General features: G+C 42.3%; 1 protein-coding gene across 4 annotated transcripts; it reads right to left on the bottom strand.

Moving 5' to 3' along the window:
• Nucleotides 1-118: 118 nt before the first annotated feature.
• LOC137600927 (zinc fingers and homeoboxes protein 2-like) lies at nucleotides 119-26,380 on the bottom strand. Of its 4 annotated transcripts, none has more exons than XM_068322834.1 (13): nucleotides 25,970-26,369; nucleotides 11,385-11,752; nucleotides 10,382-11,086; nucleotides 9,012-9,224; nucleotides 8,404-8,667; nucleotides 7,915-8,130; nucleotides 7,656-7,740; nucleotides 7,194-7,379; nucleotides 5,481-5,890; nucleotides 4,027-4,279; nucleotides 3,661-3,814; nucleotides 3,374-3,493; nucleotides 119-1,884 (listed from the first exon to the last, which is right to left on the bottom strand). In XM_068322834.1, the coding sequence occupies exons 2-12, from the start codon at nucleotides 11,481-11,483 to the stop codon at nucleotides 3,376-3,378; spliced, it is 2,703 nt and encodes a 900-aa protein (XP_068178935.1). In that variant the 5' UTR covers nucleotides 11,484-11,752; nucleotides 25,970-26,369; the 3' UTR covers nucleotides 119-1,884; nucleotides 3,374-3,375. The 4 variants fall into 4 exon arrangements, 3 of the variants coding, with proteins under 3 accessions (XP_068178935.1, XP_068178936.1, XP_068178938.1); XM_068322835.1 differs by lacking the exon at nucleotides 25,970-26,369 and adding an exon at nucleotides 25,413-25,818; XM_068322837.1 differs by lacking the exon at nucleotides 119-1,884 and adding an exon at nucleotides 1,899-3,262 and having other exon boundaries at nucleotides 25,970-26,371.
• Between the last annotated feature and the right edge of the window lie 311 nt (nucleotides 26,381-26,691).

The raw sequence follows: 26,691 nt of genomic DNA, 5'->3' as shown, positions 1-26,691 counted from the left end.
ACCACAGCATGTTTTACATCTGCTTGAAAAAAAGTTGAAGTTAACATGGTTACTGTTTTTTTTTGCCTTATTTGGACTTCATATACAACTTATGTCAAATGAATAACATTAGTCTCCAGTTTATTGGCAGTTCATCAAAAGCACAATGAATTGTGGCCAGATTTATTTCAGTTCTCTTTGTTAATTAATATACTGCTTAGCTTTACATAGATGGTGTTGTGAATACAAACCAATATGAATCCAAGTGATAATTTACTTTTGCTGCACAAAATATCAGGTGTTCTTATCCTAGCCTCTAAATGTTTAGTCCTCAGGGTTTAAGCAATGTTCCCTTGTTCCAACTTTCTGCCACACAACACAGGGAGACTAAATGGGTTTTACATTTGGTTGTGTATTTATTGAGTTACAGCAGGCTGAAAAGAAAATGAAACTGCAAGCGTTTTTTTCTCTCTAGCCAACCAAAAGAAGTATCTGAGATACTTGTCTGAACAGGAAACTAACGCGTTAGTAGCAGCAACACATATTTAGCCATACACCTGCTGTTCAAACCAGCTTAAAAAATGATGGTTCAACTTAACCGCCTGTTTGCTCTTGGTATTCGACCCATAAATCAGATATCTTTAACAAAACAAATGTACTAATTAAAATTGTTGAAGCACATGCAAGCAGTTCACAAGTTTTCCAAATGTTTGCTGCATTTAACATCACAGATTCATTGTCTCTCAGACTTGCTTCAGGCGCTACCGAACAAGCAGTCTAGAAAATAATTCGCTTTGGAACCTCTTGAGGACAGAACGCCTCGACTAGAGATGTGTTCACAGATCACAACTGAGAAAAAAAAGATTTGACATGGCTCAAATAAAGAAGCATCACTTATTGTGTCATGCGTCAAACACTTTCACTAAAACGTTCTTGGCAAGTTGGGTCAAGAATTATTTCAAGTTTTTCAAACAAACACGAAATGCTGAAGTCATCATTAACAGTCTGTACTGTACCCAGTTCTGAGGCAGACAGCGAATGTCAGATAAGAGCTGAAAAGGCAGCATGGTGCGATCTTCTCTGTGTGATTATTCATTTCTACGTCAAGAAAAGAACATTCTGTGCTGTTCGAGCCTGGTAAAAGACGCTTCGAGCACTGATGCAGGAAACCGGCTGATTAGAAAAGGTGCTTGAAGTTGTGGTGTACAGTGCGTTCATTCATTCATTCATTCGCCCAAATGCGTTTTTCATGGTGAGTTGGTGTTCTTTCTCAAGCCTCTCAGGCAGTGAAGCTGCAGCTTCAGTCCCAAGTGCCCCACAGCACTGCTGATTGATTTTCACTTTCACCAGTGTAAATCCATGAGGGTGAGTCAAGCTGGCACTGCAGGAGAAAAAGGAAAAACTTTCCACTGCCTAACAGTTTGAGATGAAGTGGCCGAGCATGTAAACTATAACTACCACAGGGATATATATATATGCAAGTGCCATCAAAATACTACTCATATCGAGTAAACTGCAAGAATGATGTTAGAAAAAAATAGGACTGATTCTCAGCAAACAACAGACTATTATACACTTGGATCTTAAAACAGCAACAAAAAAAAAAAAATCCAGGTTTTGTTGATTTTTTTTTCCAAACGTTAAACTGTACAAATGTTTTCATAATACAGAAACAAAATATTTACAAGGGTGCATTTTTGTAAAAAATAAAACAGGAAGGAGTAAGAACAATGCATCAAGTCCAGCTTTGGCACTCCTCTTAATGTCAGCATCTGAGCCACATATTAGTGCTGTAACGGCAATCCTCCAGACCTCCGGCTTCCTGCGATGACATCACAGGAAGTTCCGTCACTGCTGCTGCGTCACGTTGGTTTGAATCATCACCCGACTGTTGATTTACTTGACCTGCAACGGTATCAGACAGAATCAGAAATGAACGACTGTCGTTATCCTCTCTGATCTGACATTACCAGTTGAGTCTGTTTGTCAGATTCCAGACAGAAATACTGGCCTGATTGATATGAGAGTAAATGAAGGGTCCAGCAGGAGCAATATGCTCTCATTTCATGCCTTGTTTTACAAAACAATTGCTTTGTACGCATCGTAATTAAGTGTTTTCCTATTTTCTCAAATGCATGTTCAGTATGTCAAGTATTTTAATTAAGCCCTTGCTCAGTGTAACCTGAAATCAACAAACATTTCAAAAATGTTTGTGTAAAAATCCAGAGGGATCAACAATTTTAACCTCCTAACAGAGAAAATTATTGTAAAAGATCTATAAATTCTATTTGCAGCACTGAATATTTGTGTGTGTGCATTTTGGATGCTAATGATGGAGCGGTCCAAGTATCATCCTTCCATCTTGCTGAAGGACCAATCAGAGGTAATTACACCCCAATAATTTCCTGGGTAGATGAAGGCCACAGCTGTGGCATCCTGAAGGAACACATCATAATTTATTCATGTATTTATGCAAGATGCACAGTAACTGTCAAAATCTCCAACCTCCATCCATCTATCCATCCATCCATCCTCTACCACTGATTATTCTCTTTCAGGCTCATGGAGCGATGAAAAGTATCCCAGCATGCAACACAGCAGCAGCAGCTACATCCTCCTGTTGAATTACACTGAACCTTTGTGTGATATAAATGCAGCAACACCTTCATTACAGACTAAGGATGTTCTAACAAACACTTTATATTAACAACGGTTTGAACTCACCAGGAATTATCCCTGACCTCTGGTGCATTTTAGCGTACAGGTTTTTTTTAAATTTACACCCTATAATGTTTTTGGTTCACTTCCATCAATGTTGTTTCAGCCACAGACTCAAACAAAAACAGACAAACCCATCAAGTAGCTAACAAGCTTAAAATCAAGATGCTACATGTTGCTCCAGACAAACTGGCAATAATTTAATAAATCATTAGCAGTGAAGATTAAAAAGGCCATCCTGCTTTATTTTCTTATTCTGAGGATTCATTTCTTTCCATCTATCAATCCTTTCTCCTCTCATCCAGGGTTGGGTCGTAGTGGGGGTTGAGCTGAGCACGGTTTTTCAAACATTCCCCTTCCCTCAAGTGTTTCCAGGCTAGAGGATATGTGGAACATCTCCAACAAGGTCTGGATCCTCTCAAAACTGGACTATCTGAACAACTTTCAAAGGATGGCTCCCTGGAGACACGCTAACCAGGATGAAGTCCCAGCACCGCATCCTGTCTCTAAGGCTGGAAGGAAACTCATTTTGTCCATTTTTATCCTCAGTCTGGTGGATACGACACTGAAAATTCAGATCTATGTTCAGTATTTTGTTCATCTAATGTAATATTTGTGTTTGATGAGTTCCTCAGTTCTTCAAAAAGATTACTTTCATTAGGATACGTGAACGTACCGTCAACCTGTGACCCTCCCAGGCTGCTCCAAGCTCAGGACATCAGTATCTGTTGCCAGATTCGGTCTATCCACCGCCTCCTCGCCCTCGTCACCCACCGCTACAGTCACCTTCACCCACCTGGAAGAGAAATTAGGCTTAAACACACACTTCCTCTGGGAACCAGGAACAAAAAACCAAAAAGATTTTTATTTGCAAATTGACTGTTTCTATGGTTGAGCCATACAAGATGAAAACAGGTTTCATGTAACAAACAAACATTTAAGAGCCGTTTCCCCTGAACATACCTCCCTTTGTCGGCAGCACTGGAGCTGGTCTGGTCCGGTCGGCCTCGGCTCAGGTCCGTCACACTTATTCTGTCATTCAGCCACTGGACTTTGTCCTGGTCGAGCAGCTTGGAGGGCTCCGTCGCTGCCGCTGTGTTCTCACCGGTCTCCCCCACTAAAGACAGACAGGTAAAAACGAACATAAACAGACAACATGCTTGGGTTCAATCCCCATCAGCTGCGCTTTTCTCTATTGTGTAGCAGTAGACTTGGATTGGGAACCGTAGGGTGACCGGTTCCCAAAGACTTTCCCATTCAGGATTAATAAAAAACCTTGAAATCAATAAAGTTATAATAAACAGCTCCTGCGTGTTCTCCAACACTCACCGCTCACAGCCTTGCCTTCTGAGGAAACACTCTGTTTTTTCTCACAGGACTGGCCGTTCTGTTCCTGGCCTGCTTTTGGTTGCTCTACAAGGTTTTGTGTTTGGAAGCCTTCCATCCAATCCAGAGTTTCACCGTTTTTCAATGCTGAGCGGTGGTCCTTGAACCAGCGGACGATGTCGGTGCGTCCCAAGTTTGTTTGGACCTCTAGCTGGCTGTACTCCTCTGGAGACGGCCACTGAGTCCGACAGAACATCTGTGGCGACAGATTATTGTCCATCAGTGACATTTACACCACAAAAACCTCATCCTTACACAAAATCAACTGATGTACACAGTGAACAGCTATCAATTCAGAAAACAGTTTGTGTGTTGAATATGTTAATTACAGTTAGCAGCTAAAGAGAGTGATAAATATAATAAATAACTTCTGATCCTTCTAAACTAAAAACTTGTCATTGCGCTAATCTAAAATAATGGTAACACAAGGCTAGCTTTTCTGGATGAGTACCTTTGATTTTTCCATTTTCAATTAGTAACATTTTTGTGATGAGGTATTAATACTTTTATTTAAAAAAGATCCAATTATTTACTCTAGTATTGGTAATATGATAATTAAAGTTGGTAAATTTGACTCCTTCCAAATATCAGCAGGTGACTTCGTCATAGAGAGCATGTTGGTTGTGGTTATGACTGTCCTTAAAAAACATCCATTCATTGTCTTGCAGACGAGATAAATTGTCTCGTCTTCAGACGTTTTTTGCAAGTACACACCTTCATCAAACGACCTATTCTAAAAAGTTTCATACAAAAGGTCCACTGGATTATAAAACGCACTGTCGGTTTTTGTAAAAATCAAAGACACGCCTTATAGTGTGGAAAATGCTGTAGGTTACGGGAGTTGATGAAGCCTATACCAGCTGGCTACAGATGAGAGGCAGGGTACACCCCTGACGCGTCGCCAGCGCATTGAGAAGCTCATTTGCTTTTTCTACTTTCACATAGTTTGTTCTGCTATTTCTCGCTAATGTATGTCTAGCAGCCTCCCTCCACGGGAGAGGAGAGAGTTGCAGATGCTCATGTCTAATAACGCAGATGAAAGTTACGTTTAAATGAAACTTGGGGCAGATTTAAAACTCAGCCCAACAAACTGAAATTTACTGGTCACCATTAGCTGACAGTTCATACCTGTGCAATATGGAACAGAACAAGACAGATCTCATGTGGGTATTTTGCATCTTCACAGGCTCTGTAATCCAATGACAGACTACAGTTTTCTAATTTACGCCAATTTCCTTTGTCAGGTCTAACCTTGTCGGCTCCTGCTTTATAAAATCACATCTAATATTAAAATATCAGCAAATCTCATCATGGAATGTCAGAGTTTTTCCTTGAGTGCCAGCGTAATAGACTCTCAAGATGAATGTATTTCACGTGTTTTCATGGGTGCTTCTCACCTCTCTGAGCAGACCGAGGGAGCGGCTGGTGATGGGGGCTGGGCTGGAGGAGGCAGACAGAATGGGAGGATGGGGAGAAGAGGAGGAGGAAGACGATGTGAGGATGGGAGGTGACGCTGAAGAGGAGAGGGTCGGCGGATGAGGGGACGAGACTGCGAGTACGGGAGGGGACAAAGACAAAGAGGAAGAGGAGAGGACAGGTGGGTGAGGGGGGGTGCGGAGAGGTTTCCTGTCTTGCTCCCGATGCGACGCCCCGTTCGTCAGCGCTCCCAGCCTGTCTCCCTTCTCCTCCGTGTTCTTTGAAGCCATTGTGAGTAAAGCCTTCTCCATGTTGTCCCGCAGGCCCCTGCGTTCTGAAAACCAGCAGTCCACCTCCGTCTTGGACAGCTTGGTCTCTTGGGCCAGCTGGTCTAGATCAGAACACAGATCAGTGGATCACGTGAGTCGTGTTACCGTCGAGTGGAGAATTCAAACTCTTCTCAGGAGGATTTAAACTGGGCTCATTAAAAAGCATTTTTTCTATTCCTGTCGTGCAGGCACCCACTAGAGACGGGCCGCCAGTTTGACAGAGAATCAAGTCACATGCTGGGAACTCTTATAAATAGAAGAAAACACTACTGGGCTTCTTTAGGTAATTTTAGCATCTAATGTAAATCCAACCACCTGATTCTCACCCTCTTTTTAAAAAAAAAAAAAAAAGCCTTTGAATGGTGGTCATATTTTTTTCCTCTGAAGCCTTGCAAACATAAACGCATCCTAAAAATAGATTTAGATAGACCACTTTTGTGCCTCAACTGTGACCAAGCTACAGGTGGGCAGGTGGTGCTTCTGTATGGTAATACGATATTTTCACACTAAGCATTTGAATGTAGGAATCAGGTGATGACCACCAACAAATAATGAATTACAATTCATTGGTTTGGAAACACAAGCTCATTAATGTGTGGTTGTAGTGAATAATTCTGTGGCTGAAAAGGATTTCAGGGAATGTTTTTCTGTCGCTCAAACCACAGACATCCTGACTCACCACAACTATTTTACTGCAATGTGGTGAAATGTATTATTTGCCTCGGCTCACAAAATATTTTTTTTTTACAATTTAAAACCCAGAACCGATGAATAAAGTGTTTAAATGTGCCTCGTCCTCCTGGACACGGGCTGGCCTCTTGCTCTTTCACTTCTTCATCCTCAGTCAATAAAAGGGCAGAATGTAACTGGATGCATTTCCAATTCATAACGTCTGCTCAACTCAGCTGCATCTCAACGCTGAATACTGTACAGTCTCCACAACATTTGTTTGGCAGCTTTAGATATCACTTATTTAAACCATGATTTTACATATTTTTATCCTACCATGTAAATTAAAATCTTAAGAATAAAGTAGTGCTGGAGTGAGAAAAATTCTTACTCCTTTAAGATGCATCATGAAACTATTAAAACCATCAGATATGGTAGTAAAACAACAACAAGGAGTACTTTAGCACAATGAGTATTTTTACTTCAATAATAATATACTGAGAGTAATTCAAACTTTTATAACAATAGAGTGGAGTATTTTCACAGTGTGGTGTTTGCACTGTGATGTAAGTAAAGAATCTGAAAGTGTCTTCAACCTTTTGCAATTTTAGAAAAAAACAAACACTTGGAGTCTCTTCTCGCCATATTTATGATGTAACTGAGAAGAGCGGCTGAACCGCATGAGGTGGTCTTTACCGATATCTGCCTCCGATGGCGTGCTACTTCTTTGGAAACTCTCCTCCAGCGCCTTTAGCTGCTCTGATGATTTCCCCTTCACCCTCTCCAGCAGGGGAAACTGGCTGGGCACCGCTTTCTTTACAGGACCATCTTTGGGTAGCGGTGTCACCTCAGCTTTCACCATCACTGGAGGAGTAGAAACACCTACCCAGGAGATACAGAGGTAATTCACACAAGGAAAAAAACCAGCACAAAGAGTACAGTATTTTCTGAACTATAAGGCGCACTGGGTTATAAGGCACACCTTCAATGAATGGCCTATTTTAAAACTTTTTCATATATAAGGCACACTGGATTATAAGGTGCACTGTCGGTTTTTGAGAAAATTGAAGGCTTTTAGGTGCGCCTTATAGTGCGGAAAATACTCCACAGAAAAATGGTTTATCATTTTATATGTGTAATGAGGATCACTTCACGTGCCTTTGACATTGAGAAGTCTCTGTTCACTGAACCACTTCTTTATCTCTCCTCTGGACAGCCCCGTCGTCTCAATCAGCCTGTAGATCTGTCACATGAACAGAGGCATCATCAATCAACATCAACAACATTAATCAACATCAACAACATTAATCAACATCAACAATGTCAATCAACATCAGGGTTTATTAGTGAGTAACCAGTGAAGCCAGAAAAAAAAAATTCCGCTCACAAAAACATCCTTTCACTCACTTATTCTTACCTCATCTTCCTCGGGGAAAGGACACTGAGAGTAGCTGGACCTCAGCACAGACAGCTGCTCAGCAGTTTTACTGGGATCGACTGTAAAACTTAGCATTTTGTTTGATATCACTTTGGATGTGGCCGTGGGCGCCGAGATGGTCTGAATGATGGAAGGTCGTTTATTCTCAGAGGCAATCACATTGGAGGCCAGGGGTCGTTTGAGGGACTGGGCTACCTGTGGAAAACATGGTGGAAGAACAGCTTCAAATCATGTCAACCAAGTCATATTAAGCATGATTGACATTCATTGATTTTGTTTTGGGAATTTTGTTTTTTTTTTGATGGTCAACTTCTCATCTTGTGTATGGAGTCTCTGTCAATTTATACACAGAGGGCAACGGGACTCAAGCATCTTGTCACAAGTCCAAAATTGTGCTCTTGCCAATGCTGAAGCCCACAGCCTGATACACGGGTCTCATGTTTAACTTTCTGCACAAATTTTCTGTACCTGGTTAGCCATGGTGAACGCCAGAGGTGCACATGTGATGGTTGAGCCGTTAGCCACCGGGGTAAGAACCAGACTGGTCTGAGCCAGGAGCTGGCAGGGGAGCGACTGCAGGACAGAGGCTGCTGGGGGGGCGGGTTTGGAGGCTGTAACGCTGGTGGACAGGTTGGTGGTGGGCTGGGAGTTGATATGAGGAGCCACCACAGCAAAGGTCTGAGGCACAGATGAGATGGTGCCGTTGAACATTTTCTTCCTGGCTTCTTCCACCTGTCATAGAAGGAAAACTGTTTTTATATTTGCCCATTGAAGAAATCCTCACGAATCTTTTCTGCACATGTGACCAGACTGACATGACAGTCTGGTTACACAATTACAAAACACTCATCTTCACACCGTCATCATTCATCCTACACCAGATAAAAAGGCTCAACATTAAATATTTTGACTACAGACAGGAAAAAAAGGGAAAGGTAATATTCAATATTAATTATACTACTGATTTCAGTGTCATCTGAGCTTCTGATTTTGATAAAAAGCTGGTAAAATACACAAAACCACATTTAATATAATTGAAAGAGTGTCTTAAATGCTTTTAGGACAATAGCTGTTACCTCCTCAGGGGACCAGCTGATGCCCTGTTTGAGTCTTTGTGTGGTGAACCAGACTTTGATTTGCTCCTCTGGGTGCTTTGAAGCCGCCGTGAGCCAGGAGAGCTCAGCCTGTGTCGGGTAGGGGAACTTGTTGAAGGAGGTGATGAGGGTCAGGTTGTCGTCAAGCGAAGGATTGTATTTGGTTGTGTTGAGGGGCACTGCGATCTTTGGAACCTGAAATAACAGTTACGAACTCAGTGAGCAGACATTAAAGACAGAAAAAGTATCACTTTATCGACAGCCGTCAGTTCCTAACTTCACACAGTAACAGATTTGCTCCCCTTTTCTTCCACTTCCATGTACATCTCATGTCAGATAATCATTCAAACATTACATCCAGGGTGGAGTAGCAGGGTGAATGCCATGATAACCCGGAGAAACATTACAGCCTGTCTGAATTTTGCTACACACCTTGATGACCATCAGAGATTTTGGGAAAATATTCTTTTGACTGATGTGTTGAAACTTTTCTTTTACTGTATGACTGAGGAGGAACAGAAGTTCTGGAGCAGTCTAGTTAATTTAAACCTGAAAAGAGCAGTTCATGCTCACAAACCATCAGATGAGGTTGTGCCAAAGAAAAGTGGGCAAATATTCCAATATACTCTTATTATGGGGTGACAGAAAGTCAATACTAAATATAATCAATATTGTAATGGATAATTTAGAAATTTTGGCAACTTTCTTTACTCATTGATGGAAATACAAAAAATCTACACATCATGGAGTTGTGTTTATCTTCAGTGAAAAAGAATAATCCAATTACACAACTCAAAAAACACACAAGATCTATTCAGCGGGAGAACTGCTTCCTCAGTACATATGCTTACAATCTTCATTATCTATGCCAAAATTTTACTTCTAAAGAAACTTTTGGCATTTGTTTTTGGGTCCTGACAAAAAAAGAGAACAACTCTGATGACTGTAGGTTACAGCACCTAAAAGCATTTAATTTTCTCAAAAACCGACAGTGCACCTTATAATCCAGCGTGCCTTATATATATGAGAAAAGTTTTAAAAATAGGCCATTCATTGAAAGTGCACCACCTATTCCAGTGCGCTTTATAATCCAGTGCGCCTTATAATCCAGTGCACTTTATAGTGCGGAAAATACTAACTATTAGTCCCTAGTCAGGAGACCGTTGGATTAAAGGTTGAAGTAGAGAGAAATAACTACTGTATCTTTGTTAAATAGCAGTTCACCACATGATTAAATAAAACTTCATGCAAAGGTGAGCTAATTGGCTGGATGTAGCTTGAAGTCTAAATTTTTACACTTAACTCTTTACAAGAAATGAAATAACAGTCATATTCTCCTCAGCCGGTCTCACCTGGGTGTAGTTCAGAGGTCGCTGTAGGGAAGGCATGATGTGAGAAAGGCCATCTGCTTTGAGCAGTGTTGACTCAGGGATGATGACCGTACCGTTCACGTTCAGCGCTGTGATTGGTTTCTTGGCTAGATCTGGGATCTGTTTACTCAAAAGCGAGTCTGTCCGTTTATTTTCGGATGTCACCGTTCTTGGTTTTCCAACCTTCACTGAGATGGGTTTGCTCTGTGGCAAACTGACTATTTTGTCTGCTTTGCCAGAAGTGGCACAAAAAGTGTTGTAGATCACAGCACTGCTGCTGCTGCTGCTCCCTTCTATCGTCTGCTCCAAGATCGTCTGATTGTTCATTTTGATGCGTTTGAATTTAAAGTTGCTCTCCCCTGGGTGACACCTCTCGTTGTGTTCCGTCAGGGTGTCGAACTTCTTGGTGTTGAAGTTGCAGACGGCACACAGGTACAGGGGGTTGAGAATGACGTTAGGGTGGTTGGCGTCGACGTGTTCTTTGAAAGTGTTGAGGTTCTGCGTGGAGAAGGGACAATATTTGCATTCGTAGCCCCCCTGTTGCTTACTCTCCCCCTTAGAACCATCTGGGGGTTCATCATCTGGTTTGTCCGGAGCTGTTGGAGGATCTAATTCCACAGAAGCTTCCGTCTTTGCTAAGAGATCTGTTTCCATGGGTTCCTCCTCAGTATGGTTCTCCATTGTTGTCTGATGGAGGGAAAACGTAGTTTTCAGATTAAAGGAGAATAAAATTCTGAAATTATCATTTCACTGATTCGTAAAGCAGATGTATTGAATTAAACTAAAACGAAAAATTACTGTAGCGTAACACACGTCTATTTTAAAGCTACAAATGAGGATTGTAAACTTTAAAACAACAACAACAACAAACAAAACGAATAGGCTGTACAATAATCCAGCCATATAATTTACTGCAGGAAGGATGAAACTTTTTATTTGGTTCAATTATATAAAGAAAAGTCGTGAATCTTCCAGAGGAGTGTACCTCCAAGCCCAGTGACTCCTCCATCTCCTCATCCAGCTCCACCATGGTCTGGTCTTGTCTGATCATACAGGGAGTGGACGTCTTCCGGCGACTGGACATGATGGGAGACGCTGGATTTATGGACAGCAGCTGGATTAGTTGTGATTTAAAGGAGGATGACGTGTCAAGGATGCAAGACTACAATCCAAGTGTTGGGTGGACAACAAGGGTTCAGAAGAGCAGCCAGTAGAACAGTCAGCGAAGTGGAGGGGGGGCAGTGGGAGGTGTGAGTCCAGTCGAGGTGGGGCTGCTAAAGTGGAGGTCTGGCTTACTGACAGTGTCAGCTCCACTGCTGGCCGACCTCCTGGAGCTGCATGACAGGATGTTACCTGGAGGGAAAAACAAACGATCACAAAATCAGTTAATATAAACACGGAATTGATCAACAACTCTCATTTCCTGTATCCTTCATGTCCTCTATTTCTATGCTATAAGACAGTGGTCCCCAACCCCCGGGCCGCGGACCGCTACCGGTCCGTGGGTCATTTGGTATCGGGCCGCACAGAATTAAAAAATGATTTACATTACTTCCGTTTTATTTATTTCAGAGTCGGAAAGATGTTTTATTTTGAAAAGTGACGTCTGTCACGCTTGACCGGTCTCGGTCAAGTGACAGGTTACCCCTAAATTAATCGCCCACCACCGGTCCAGTGTACTGGATTAAAATCAAGGCAGATTATCCTGAGATCGCCCAAAAAGTATCGCAAACCCTGTTTCCATTTCCAAACTCCTGTCCTTGCGAAGTGGCATTTGTTTGTTTGTTTATTGTCTGTTGATGTCTGCATTTCACATAAAACCACTGCGGATGATTTATTATTAGACTACAGCTGTCCTGGCGTCATTAACGATTATAGAGCAAATGAAGACCGGTCCGTGAAATATTGTCTTAGATGAAACCGGTCCATGGCGTGAAAAAGTGTACCAGAAAGTTCTTGTCACAGATCTCATTGGTATTGTCTGGGCCACTCAATGCAAGTAACAGATTAAAACAGAGGATTTAACAGCAGAGTCGAATGGCCCCCTCCCCCCATACAATCTTTTAAAATCAGTAGTATTTAGTATTTAGTAACAATTATGCTGGTATATGTATAGATATTAGAAAATATCGCTAATATATGATATACGCTAAAATAAAAATATCACAATGCTAAGAGTGCCATAAAAAATAAATAGCTGCACAATCAAAATAACAGGATGAAAAACTTATATGTAATAGATCCCACTTCCAACACACAACTTATATCTTCACAGTTTTATTTGGATGAGACAAAAAAGAGGGCTGCAGTTTGAAGCATCACTTCAAGCATCAACATTCACTTTTCTAGATTCTATTCACGGAAAGTTACAAACACAGACAACCTCCTGTTCGACAACTTTAACTTTAGTTTGTGTTTAGTTTGTCTATGTGTTTTTTAAGTACAAGATTTCATCATGGGTTTGATAACATAGCTGGTACACAAACACATGGAGATGACAGCTGTGACGCTGGCAGGACGACCTGAGAATTATTGACCAAATCACAAATGACATCACGCTGTGGACCTGTGTAACCTGAGAGGAAACACAGACAAAGCCGTTCCAGTTGCATATCTTAAAAACAGTGTCTTAATTTGGGTTCTGTGAAATGATACCTCACCATTAAGGAGAACGCAGTGGGAAAGCACTTACCTTTCCTAGGGTAATATTATAATGAAGGCAGAGACACGTTTATCTGACTGAAGAAAGTCTATTGATATTCTGGAAGCCTCACACACAAGCTTCGTACTCATATTCATACGATTAAAAATCTAGTGAGTAAACGTTTTTAATCAGTATGTACCGAGGTTCCATAAAACTATGTCTGAACAGAGGACAAAGGGCGGCGTACATTAAAGATAACATGTGGGTCACAACTATGTGATGTGTGGGAAAAAAAGATCTTGAACAACATTTTGTTATGATCTGAACAGCACCATCGCAAGAGTGGTGCAGAATAGACATTCAAAAAACAAAACAAAAAAAACACTGGAGGGTCTTCTGTCAGAACAGCAGGTTGAGGCTGCGCTCAGTAATCACGCCAAAGTCTTACATACTTCAATTAGGTGTCCGCGCATTCATCGATCACATGGCGCTGCACCCTTCAAGGCTTGAAGGCTGTCATTAGCCAGTCGACTCATTACCATGGTGTCGCTATAGCAACCACAGACCTACAGCTGTAGTTAAGTAGACGCTACATCCCTGCCACTGACTGAGACTGTGTGTAAGGGATGACCCACCTGCACGTGGTTGTTTTTGGGTGTTTCTAGAGGTAGTTCTGACCTGCAGGAGCATCAAGCATGTAGGATGGGATTGGAGGATGAAAGAATGGTCAGAAGAGAACTGCACCCCCACCAAAAAGACATAGTGACTTTGTGTCACTGGACGCAAGAATTATAAAGAAGCACGTGGGACCCCAGTAATTTTGTTGAGATTTGAGAAGATAACCTGTGGAGGTTCTCATCATACGTGTTACGTGTGCACAGAATGAACTCTGCGCTGGAGCCACAAACTCTCTACAGCTTGAATTTTCATTAAACTTGTATGAATACTCAGACAGAAACCCTTCGCCAGCCGTTCTGTCTGTATCCGTCTTTTGTCTGGCTGTCTGTGTGATCGGTACATTATATTAGTTGGCTTTCTGAAAGATTATAATACTGCCAGACAAATACATTCATCAGTCCTGGCAGTAATCGCTTTAGGTTACACACTGACATACATAGTGGAGAACACAGGACCAATCGATACGGATCAGAACTACTGAGTCGGTCTAATGTATGAAGACAGACAACTGGTCTAACGCAGCAGACACACACAGGTCCTAAAGGAAGGATCTCCATTCACAGAGCAGTGAGTGGAGAATGAGGTGAGTCACAGCAGCTTCTATCGCTGCGTTTCATTAATTTAATCTCAAAGTGTAGGAGGAGAACGCAGACTGTGTTCCCAGAAATGGGAAATTTTGGCAGAAAGCAGCGCAGCCTGGAACCGTGACGATAAGTGTATGACTGTAATTTACACTTGTGATGAGAGCTGTTACACACTGTGTGTCCAATCAGGATCGCTGCCCAAAATTAACATGCGAGTACATTCACACAGCTCTAAAGCAACCCCCCCGAAAATATCTAGGAGAAACCGACTGCTTTCACAGGAGGTGTCACAATATGTTAAGATCGACATGAACGATATAACAGTTAGATGCCTAAGTGTTAAATTCTTTCTTTTTTTAACAGTTTAGGTATGTTTGCTCTTCTTGTATTTTGGTACAGACAATCTTCATTTCCCTGAACACAACAAATTGAAGACAAATGTAATGAATAGGAAAGATATTGTTCCATCCCAGCCTTTGTGCCAACCTGACAAAAAAAAAAAAAGTCTGTCTAGCCAAAACTGAAGAAAACATTTCTGAAGGATCTGTGAGTTCATTGCAGCATCTGTGGCTCAGGGGTTAAGGTAAAGGTTAGAGCTCCTTTTTCAGCAATACCATGGCAACATAAAAAAATTAACATTTATTAGCTTTCGTTAGCTGAGACACTAACAGTTGCTTCACAGAACAATGCTTAAGAATGTAATCCAGAGATCGAATGAGGACAGAGACACGGCAGAGCAATACTCCAGTCAAAAAGATGACCTCTGCTGCGCCCCAACTTCATTTTATATGAAGAACAAATCAAGCATTTACACCAGAGCTCTAAAATTAAAAACGAGAAGAGACCAGAAGAGACTCAAGAAGCTGCAGGGGAAATGTGAGGCTTACATGACTTTACTGTTAATTACAACTTTGAACTGCCACAGTTTCACAAGCGCATAAAAACATATTGCACAGAAGGAGAACACACATGGCCTTGTTGGCATTGCAGTGTGGATGTGTTTGTCTCAGTCTGTCTGTTCCAAGTGTTTTCCCTCCTGACTGCATGTTCCACTAGTCAGCCACTTCAGAGGAGGACAGTGTGTGCATCTAAATTGTGTGGGTGAAGAGAAGCACTGCTTCCATTAACACAACACGTCCCAGCAGAGATGGTAGAGGCAGAATTTCGGACCGTCACAGAATTAATTTAAATCTCATCACACGGCTCCTCTACAGCGAAGCAGTGCGGCACTGCTCCAGTGTCTGCTGATCGTCTGCATAGCAACAGAGCAGCTACTTCTACTGTCTGGGTTTAAGTCTACATGGAGAGAAACAGTCAAACAGTTTTCACCTTAAAACAATTGGGATTTTTAAATTTTTATTTACAATGCTGACATTCTCATATGCTGCGTATATTATTACACAAATATAACAAATTATGTCTAGTCTGGCTCTAGTTAATAGAATTTTTAAAAATAGATTCAAAAACAAACAGGTGATTCGTACATTTTAGATGCGATGATTTTGTTACCCTCGATAGTCCAGGGCTAGCCATCGATTCGTTTACTGTTGTTACGATAAACTATATATTCAAACGTACAGCTGGCTGTTCTTGTCACTACCGATCTCTAACTAAAAAGTGAAGATATAATTTTAGGGATGTGGGGTTTTTTTTAAACTTTTTTTTTCTTGTGGAAAAAAAGTAGTTTGACTCTGATATATTGCACGGAATACAATCAAAGACACAAATCATCCCCCCTCTAAATAGTAGCGACACAAAGTTGTTGCAACAAAAAACGCCTGTAGCATGCTATTATAGAAATAGAAGAAATAATATGTTATTTACAACCCTTGACAAAGCTAAAAACATTTAGAAAACCAGCAACTGAACTTTTGACTTGTCTCTGGAATGGCTCACCAGCAGATACGATGGATTTAGATTTACTATATTTATCCCCAGATGGGACATCTATTTCTTACAGTCATTGGGTGAAATACATAAACACAAAGCTGTGAAATAGAAATATATAAAGTGAAGCAAAGTGAGGTGAGCTATACACAGCAGAGTGTGCAAGGTGCATTTTGTTGTCAACAAATAACAATGGAGGAAGATAGAATACAGTATAGGGGGAAAACATGTTTACTGGTAATTATTATACAGCTGGATTATCTGCTATGCTAAGATAATTAAAAAAAACCTCCACAGAAAAACCTACTTTTTGTTTCAGGACATCTCAGCTGATTTGTGAACCGGTCTGTAAATGGAGACACAACTGCCTCTTGAAACTGGATAACTCAAATAAAAAAACAAAAACCTAACCCTAACCCAAAAACAACCCCAATGGTAAATCTGGACATAACTACACATAACTTAAATCAAGGTAATTAATCATGCTCTGCAGAGAGTTGGGACTGCATTACCCATGCAGGTGTCATGAGTCTTGTCCATTTGACAATGGGGCTGCTGGTGATGGGTGGACACTAGAATTAAAAGGCTATGCCTAAAAAGTAGAATATCAGGAAAAAATTCTTTTATCACTTATTTCAGAGAGGGGAAACTGTCTGGCCCTGTGATGTGCTGGCAATAATATGTAAAAATTTGAAAACTCTTAAAATGTCATTTTATTTCTGTTCATTTATTTGTTTCTGTTCTGTTTATTGAAATTAAAATAAAAAAAGGTTTGAAATATTTAAATTTATGCATAATAAAATCTAAAATTTTTGAAAGTTTCACAGCTTGCATTAAATAATGGGGAAAATAAACTTTTCAGTGATTTTCAGATGCACTTTATAACACACAGTAGGAGTTCCTGCAGCTTTCACTAACAACAAAGACCTGCGATTATGGCAATAATGAGCCCCACACAATGGTAGACTGGGGTAATGTGTTTGTCACAGTCCTGCTTGAGTAAAGTGTGATGATGATAGCTGCCGTCTTCGTTGCTAAAAGGGCCACCAGCGCCAATGAACGCTCCCACGAAAAATTCTTTTTTAAGTCATGCTCATGAATTTTATTCCTTTGTCTTTGACTCAAAAATGACAGAAAATATCTTCAATAAAAAATAAATAAATTATAGTGTTTTCCAAGCAGTTTTGGAAATATTTGAGAATCTAGGAACAAAACTTTACAAATTATGTGTTCTAATTAAGTTAGACATTATATTTGAAGCACACTCAATGGTTACTTAACTAGTCCCTGAACAAACCATCAGTGAAACATTTTTAAAACTAATTTAAAAAAGTAAAAAGGATACCAATGTTCTTCCAAATTGGAGCAGGATTTCATGGTCAACGCATCAGATGAAGTGGTTCAAGCTATAATGGGACAATTGCTTTAGTTGCGTTGACACAATGGGCAGTCGGAGCAGCCTTGGCAGAGGTGTGTGCTCTCTGAGCTGCCTATTTATAAAGAAACGTGTACTACATGGAGTGAACAGACTTCACACAGGTGAGAAACAATCATGACAAGTTCCTCTGGTTGAGAAACCTATTTCAATATACGCTGAGCAGCGTAGCCTTTATGTTACTGGCTGTCTATATGTGTATGTATGATTACATGTATAATCTTTTACAACAAGTTGAAGAGAAAAAAAATCAAAAAAATCCCACTTCAGTTAAAGAAAGCTAGACTGGCATCTCTGGCCCCATTCAATCTGTGACACAGTGGCCTGAATACAGCATGATGGGAATCTGGTCAAGCAATCCATGAAGAGCCCCGTCTTCAGGCTGCTCTGTGTATCAATGACCACACACACACACACACACACACACACACACACACACACACACACACACACACACACACACACACTTAAACTCAAAGGACAGGCTATAAACATATCTGTGTGCCACCCGCTCTAGCTGATGGCTGTGTTACTATGGCAACACTGTAGCCACAGAAAACGTGTGCGAGTGTGTTCTCATCCAGGAGCAGAAACCCAGCAGAGGTCAATGAGTCATCACAGAAATGTTCAGAAATGAAGCTCAACTTCATTCGCTCTGCCAAAAGGTTTATTCCATGCTACCATGCATGTGTGCTAATAAATGTCAGAGTGAGAAATTAAAGGAAACCTTGTTCAAATCAATGTGAGCTATTGCCTTAATCCATGTGTTCTATTTTCTAATCTTGAAACACTTTACTTAAATGTCTGGTTAAAATATCTGGTGAAAACAATTCCAATAAAACCAGAAACACTATAGGCGAGGCTAAGAACAAACAAGCAGCCACTACATTTGTTCTGTCTATCCACTGTGAAAACACCGACGCTTGGGCTGAATTTTGTAGCCTGCCTACCTACCATTACTGTGAGATCAGACATGGTTAGACAAGGAATGCTTTCTGCATATTCTGGACATAAGAAGGTCTGCTGAGCATCACGATGACTCACTGACACGGCACATGACTACAACTGTAGGAGTCGATTTAGTTCTGGTTGATACTGTTGGTTTTATTTACATCTTTTGTTGCTCTTTTTGTATGTCTGTGGTTTCTGCTGCCACTTCTGTTTCAGCCTTTTAAGATTGTGTAAGAATGGCTGGTCCCAAAACTTCAGGATCAATGAGGTACAGTATACTGTATACCTGCACATCTACCCAGGCCAATGTCAGAATGAATGAACTGTTTGTCAACTGTTGATCGACACACAGATAATCCAGCATGATTTCTCCTGTTTGTCCAGAATAACCTTAAGAAGTGGAGCAGAACTCGTGGTGGGCGGATAACATGTTGACGTACTCCACCATCATCTGAATTATGTGACACACACATCACTGTGTAGCAAATAGAGGTGGAATCAGATTTAACATCGCGAGTCTAAACAGTCACTGAGCAACTGAAGCTGTGTTGATTTTGTTTTTGTGGCCCCATTTAAATTTACATAATTAGATGCCAGTGATGAGGACCAGCAAATCAATGAGCACCAGCTTGATCCAAGGCCGCTAGTGGGAATGAAAGGCAAACGGGACACGGGCAAGTGTTCATTGTAGTAAATAGAGCGATACGGTTGTAGACTTTACTTTTTGAACATTTTTTTTCAGCTCCTATAATAAAAGATTTCCTTGATTTGATTTGGTCTTCTCTCTGTCCAGCTGTGCACTCCTCTCTCTCTACGCCCCTTTCCCCGGAGGCCTTGCGCACATGCAGACAGCCCGCGCTGATGCCGCTTCGTTAATCTCACATGGAAACACTAGGCTCTGTAAAGTCAATGTTTTAGTGCCTAAACAGTTATTTGTTTGGACACCGGGGTTTTATATTGACTTTGTTTCTGGGGTAAAAAAAAGAAGGATTATGGGGGAGATAAAACCTTTTAGAATGGCAGGGGAAAAATGAGAGACCCAGTCTAGAAACAATATGACCACACACACTTATCACTGTGATTTGCATGTGCACGAGAATAAAATAATTGGTAAAAGCTACAGTTCCTAATGCGACCAGATGCCATATTTTTATTCTTCTTTACATTATGTCTGTAGGTTCTCGATCATTCAGGTTAAAGTAAACCACAACGACTTAAACACAGTCCCCTGAACTTACGTTAGGTTTCTTAAAGACATTTCCACTCTCATCCATGAGTCTTCTTCAGTTTGTGATGCTATGTGCTTAACCTGTGTGCATGCGTGAGAGGAGGAGGATTTATGTCTTGTGGAGTCCAAATGAGACAGCCTAGATATTTTGGCATTTAGTGTTCCTGTACAGCCACATTTCCAACCTGTCAATCTCTGTCTTCCCTGCAGTGGGTGTGGCTTCCGAATTTTTTTCCCCCAGCTTGTCCTCATTGGTCTCAAGCTGGCAGGACGGGTGTGTCTGTGTTCTGCCAACAGCTGACGTGGTGCACTGCAGAAAGCCTTTTAGTCAGCGCTCTTCTTAACCCCCTTTCATTCTTTCCAACCTGAAATTTGGAGGAGGCAGAGGGATGGAGGGGAGCTCCTTCACATACATGCTTGTTCAGCGTGAATGACCTACATAACTTGAAAAACTAACGCGTTCAAGGACGTTAAACTTTTTCAATAGTAGTGTCTGTTTTACATTCAGTGGATCTAATTTGCTAAACTTTTTTGATCTCTAAAAGGCTGCAGTAGTAGGAAATTAACCCTCCAGCTGAGGGATGATATACACCGAGTACCTCCATACATGCTTACATATGCAGAAGACACTGCTGTACAAACTGCAATGCACCCATACACTTAAATGATTATCAGTGCAGCAGCAAAGCTCTGGAGTCTTTAAACATACTCATCTGTGGAATGACCGACTGGGAAAAGTGGGTTCACCCGAGAACACACACACACACACACACACACACACACACACACACACACACACACACACACACACACACACACACACACACACACACACACACACACACACACACACACACACACACACACACACACACACACACACACACACACACACACACACCTTGCCTCTGGCTTCTCATTTTCATTGCTTACACAATCTCTCACTTGCCTCTTTGTTTCTTTCTCGCCATCATCGGTTTTCTTTGCAACTGGAAATTTCAGTTGGGACTGTCAAGGGCATCAGGATCTTTAGAGGAACACCAGACAGGAGGATTGCCTAAAGCTGGGTGTCACATGACATTTAAACCGCAATCGATAAAGAGACTGAAAATCTTGGACTGAATGTTAGAGTTGACTGAAGTTCTCCAGCAGTGTGACTCTGAGGTGACAAGAGATGGGGTCGATTCCCCTGTAGTGGGCCTGACTTCAGGGGTCAAATGAAACCACGTAACCTGTAGGACTACTGTCAGTTTATGAGAGCTTTATCCGGATATGATGGTGCTTTGGTTTCCACTAAAGCATTAAAGAGTTCCCAGAACTTCTAAACTGCAGCCTTTTATACCAAAAGCTGACATGACAGCAACTTGTAAAATAGCTTTTATGGTTTGAGGTTCATGTGGGGCATTAGTTTCCGCCGCTTCTCCTTCACACAGCATCACTCATTTGTCTCCTACTCTGTATTGTGCCATCTCATACTCTGACACAGCGTCAATTTCATTCCTTCTCTCCTTGTCCCTTTACTCCCGTCTCCTTAATTGTCTATTTCCTTCAATCACGATTTCCCTTTCAGCTCCACCTACAAGTGATGAGCTCATCTCTGTGGTTGCCTTAGTCACCTAACAACACGTCTGAGAGGCTGTGGGGGTGGAGGCACAGTGGGGAGAACCTCGATTGAAAAACACTGGAACAAAACCTGGTACGCGTCGATGATGTCGTCACAGAGTCAGGCTGAACATGACCGGTGGCGACGACAGCAACCTTCATCCTCCAACCCATGATGACTCATTCTGTTGCTGAGAATGGACGTCTCTATGGAACTAAGAGCTGGACATGAAAGTGTGATGTGTGGTCAGGAAATGCTGGATGATCATGACGAAAGGAGAGACTCATCAACACATTAGTCTCCTTATTAGTGAGCTGCAATGTTTCTGTGAGTGAATTCAAAACCAGTATTGAATGTAAATAAAAGACAAACAGGACAAATATAATCAAGAAAAAGTCCATTACAAACAGTTGGAATCTGAGCCAGAAGACACCAGAGATGTCTTTGAAAAAAAAAGAAAAAAAAGAAATCCCACCCCAACACCCTAACATCCCTTTAAAAAAATACAACCAGTATCAATTCTGCATACATATTAAAAGCTGTGTCAACATTTATTTTGTCTATTAAACAATACAGAATATGAGCTTCTGGCTGTTAACTGGTAAACCTGAATCACAAGACGGTAGATCTGCATTTCTTTAACTGTTCACAGAGAACAGAGTCAGTGGGTTCGTGAACAATGAGGCATCGGCTGCTTGTGCATTTCATTTCCTAGCTTGACAGCTGTTGATCAGCCCTGGACAGCTCACACTAGCAGACAGACACCAATAATTGGAATCCCTCCGTTGCACGTCACATTAATATTTATACCATCATCATCACCATCTCAGGACATGCTGGGCTGAGCAGCGCGGCCTGCCTGTCTCAACATTAACATTAACTTTAGCGTTAGCTCAGCAGTTAACAGAAACACACCTTCAGGTCTTTGTCAGATGTGACTTTCAGGTTACCACCATCAGCCTGAGTGGAAAATGAGACGGCTGTCAACACTTCTTGTCGTGATGAGACTGAAGATGAACTATATGGAATCAAACATTACGGCAGCGACAGAGTTCCACCTGGATCATATGAGGACACCTCAATATTCATATTCCATAAATGTTTAATTTAATACATGCATGCCTGTGAATTACAATGAAATCTATTATGGAAATAACAGGCAGACTTTCTGCATGATTGTGTGTTATTGTGAGAAAGGACTAATTTGACGGCTGCATGAGACAGCCGGGGCTCCAACACTGGACAGCTGTGACAGCGGCAAATGTCCTCCTACATCAATGGAAGAGGACGACCTGCCACCCCCTTAATTCATCAGAAACAAACACCCTTTCTTCATGTTCTTCTTCAGTCTTCTAGCAGTACATGAGAACAGGACGGATACCGGCAACATCCAACAACATGACTGTCAACAGTTACATCTCACCTGTCAAGTAAACAAATGATATATGACTGTACTATATGTCACTCACTGTCAATTTCTATTTTTGAAGTTGACAGAAGACAGTCTTTCATTTTCCGCTGTCCAACTACAAAAACTGAATAAACGGCTCCTGGATCTGAGAGAGTGTCACTTCACCACTGGATGTTTTGACTGACATTCACTGAGAAACAGCATAGCTGAGCAATATTGGAGATAATAGGCAATCCAATGAGGGTACATTTACAGTAGTTTACGAAGCATCTCTTCAAAAAACCAAAAGGTTGTAAATGAATCATTAGAAACAGTAAAAATCATCAGGCCTCAGCGAGTAAGGGACAGTCACTGACGTTATGAACAACTATTTTGGGTGGTGGCATCTGTGAATGTCTCTAATCGCTTCAGCGATACAGACAATAACATTTAAAACGTTTAAACACAGGCCTAATCTTACATCTGTCACACGGTAAAAAAAAGTTGAGTAATACCAAATACTCTGAACACTTCATTTCTTTAAATAACACTTCCTTCTTGCACGCTAATTTGGCAAATTTATTTTATTTAGGTAGATTATTTATGTACATTTTTAAAAAAATATAAATCTCACACCTGTTTTTCGCTTTCTGTTGGAAATCTTAACTACACAACATGCCAAGTGTGTCATTAGAAATGTTAGTGCTTTCTTTTATTAAACAGGAGTGTTTGATCGTTCAGCCACCAATAAAAATGAGTCAGTTGTCATCCCAAATTATATAACATTACCTGTGATTTGGCAGATCATAGCAGAACCCATGAGAGGAACAAACATGAGCCATGCTTGGCAAGAGCAAGAGAGCGTGGCTCAGTGAGTGAAGACGCGTCTATACCCAGAGGAATCGCTGGTAACGGAGATGACAAGGCAGGTTAACTACACTGTGATCAAACTCACACACATCTGTCACCGACTGAACTCTTCTGTTGATCAAGAAATGTTTGGAAATACAACAGGTCATACCAGCATGAAGAGAACGCTGTTTGGTGGAAAAAACGTGAATACACACTACGTCTGCTTGGCAGCTTTTGTTTAGAAAGCTGTATTTTTTTGTAAATACACTAAATGCCTTTTTAACCGGCATGTCTGAGAAGTCAGAGTTCTGGGACCGTATGCTGGTGACCAGGTGCATCAAACTATTGCATAGTAGATTTGTGTCAGTGATCACTATCACCAGCAGCAATACACAAGCTATAGAAGGCCGTGCTAATCCTACAGTCTGTCAGTCATTATACACGACGGGACGGGGATCCAGGTTAGTGTGAATGTTTGTACTTTAAAATATCAGGTGTTACTCATTCTTTACCCATCATGTTTATTTGTGATGTCATCTATGTTTATATTAGTTCCAACAAACTCCATTTAAGCCATTATGTCCACATGTAGCAACACTGAACAAAAGTGGATGGGCGACAGGTCTAGACTGTGCTATTACAGACACACAACAGGTTATCTCTGTGAAAACATCCCAGCATAGATGTCTTTTCATTGGAAATTGTTAATTTTTTCCAAAAATACCAAAATTATTATAAACACACCGACGCAGCTAGCAGTCATTCACACTCCTGCTTTGCCATTCAGTTAACATTGTAGTTTGTCTTCATATAGAATTTATCAACTCAGAACTTGATTTTTGTGTTCTTGTGACCTTTCACTCACAGGAAAAAGTGGAAGGAAACTGTATAGTATAAATTTTTCGTTTGCTGTCCCAAAGGTGATAATGATGGTACTGAAAGGCTCATCAGCGGATCGATCATGCAAGACTACAAGAAAATAATAATAATCACTCCCGTCAGGTGGCCTCAGGTGCTCCATTTTCACCCAAAATGTTCAAAAGCTTTGCACCACACCCTCCCACAAGTTCTTCTTTACAGTAGAGTCTACGTGCAGATAGCTACTCATGTTATTAAGATGTTGAAGTTTACGTCTGATGTCCCCACGCTGAACTTTCATTTCATAAATGCTTTTTCTAGAATTAAAAGCTGCCCTTTAGAAACAAACATCCGTCCTGTGACGGGGCAACCCTGATGACTAGATCTTCTTGTTATTATGACATAATGATGGATGACAGCAGAAAACAGGATATTTACACACGGCCTACATTCCAGAGCAAGTAGACTTCACCTGCTTGTAGGATTGAACCTATTGTGTGTTTCCTGGCCTGAATGTAATCTGTTAGCCTTTATTCCAACATCTGGGTGCCTTTTGGGTTCCAATCCCGATGCAGGATGCAGTGCAAACCCAAAGGAACCCTCCTCGTGGTGTGACCGTTACCTGGGACGCCCCCGCCGGCAGGGCGTTGAACCCGCTGACACAGACAGCCGGCAGCCTGAGTCAACACAAAGTTCCGCCTCGGATCGACAACAACCACGCCTGACCTCCCACGGCTCCCCCTCCCCGCCCGGAAGCTCCTCACCCGCGGCGGCCCCACGGCGCGTCCGCCCGTAGCCGGAGCCCTGCCGTCGGAGGGCGGGGGAGGCGCCAGCGGGGGTCCGCCTACATCACGGAGTGGCTCAAATCAAAGTGGATAAACAACGTCAGACTCCAAAAGTTACCTCCAAACCTGAGCCCCGCTTACCGCGGACGACCACACCGGCGAAAGAGGGGCGCGAAGCGGCCGTTCCCCACCGGCCAGCCCGTGGTGCGACAGAGGGGCGCAGAAAAACACTCTCCCCCAAATGTTCCCCCTCTCGCCATCGACGTAACAACATGTCGGCAGAGGACGGCCATGTTTTGCTGGTTATGTCGACACGGGGAGGAGGAGGAAAAGTAGACACGGTGTTTCTGCTCGCCGTCTTCCTCCGCCGCCGCCGTGAACCCGTCAGAGTGGGGCTGAAAACAAGACTCAACTCGGCGGACTCGTTGTCTGCGTCCGCGGGCGGAACGATAGCGGCTCGCGGGCGGCGGAAGTTCCCAAGTTAAAACGTCTTGAACGTTCCGCGGGCGCGCGCGGCTGTTTGGGAGCCACGCGACGGTAACGCGGGGACGAGGTTAGGTGGAAAAAACAACAGCATCCAGTTTTAACTTGGGGGGTGGGGGGGGGACTTTTTGAGGGGGTGTGGGGGGGGCAGTGGCGAGGCGTAAAAATAGAGGAAGTTTATCCGTTTCTTACCTGCCCACCGTTTTTGGCGCGATGCTCAGGTAGTGCGGTCCGACCCGAAAGAGGCTTGATAGCCGAAGAAACACCCCGGATCTGGGTTAAACGCACTCACGTCGGTCCGGTAGCCGAGCAGACAACAGGCGACAGGAAAGAAAAAACTGGCGATCACAAGGAGGATCTACGCCAAAAGCCACATGATCATCGACGTCAGAGTACGTATTTGCATGCCGTACTGGAGCGCCGGTGTCCGTCCATAACGGCTCCATAGTGTTACAGCCGTGAAAACTTCAGCAACAGGAAGAGGAAAGTGGACCAAGTGTGTCCAGACGGCTGGGGGGAGAGCTGCTGGCTCCATGAAGCAGGCTGGCTACTGTAAAGATGAATGAGCAGCGTCCTGCTGCCGTCAACTTGTCCCCGTGCTGATGCCTGCCAGCCGCTGCCATTGGAGCTCATTGAATATTAAAGTAGCAAAGGAGGCGGGCCTTACCTCAAAGGACCCACCTCTCCTCTGTCCCCGCCCACTCCCCCTCTCTCCCTCCGTGCCTGTGAGTTGGAGTTGCTGCAGTGCTCTACAGTAGGAGCTCTGCAGTGAGGAAATTGCAAACATGCCCAGCTATCATCACACACAGGAAACACGCGGACATCTGGATCCACAGGGGTCACCCAGAGGTCAGGGGATGCTCTCAGTCTATACCGTAATAGAAATTACCCTGACGTGACACAGACGGGGCAGC

Source organism: Antennarius striatus, chromosome 9 (genome assembly GCF_040054535.1).
Source record: "Antennarius striatus isolate MH-2024 chromosome 9, ASM4005453v1, whole genome shotgun sequence".
NCBI classification, from domain to species: Eukaryota; Metazoa; Chordata; class Actinopteri; order Lophiiformes; family Antennariidae; genus Antennarius; species Antennarius striatus.
Note: the sequence above shows the minus strand (reverse complement) of the source record. Positions and strands in the feature narration are given on the sequence as shown.

What these genes read in the sequence shown, in the direction of transcription:
- LOC137600927 (XM_068322837.1), bottom strand. Translation starts at nt 11,483, where the DNA reads ATGTCCAGTCGCCGGAAGACGTCCACTCCCTGTATGATCAGACAAGAC. An exon ending in GAGACTTCTCAATGTCAAAG is followed by an intron (nt 7,380 to 7,655) that starts GCACGTGAAGTG and finishes TCTCCTGGGTAG; the next exon opens with GTGTTTCTACTCCTCCAGTG. An exon ending in AGTGCTGCCGACAAAGGGAG is followed by an intron (nt 3,494 to 3,660) that starts GTATGTTCAGGG and finishes TTTCTCTTCCAG; the next exon opens with GTGGGTGAAGGTGACTGTAG.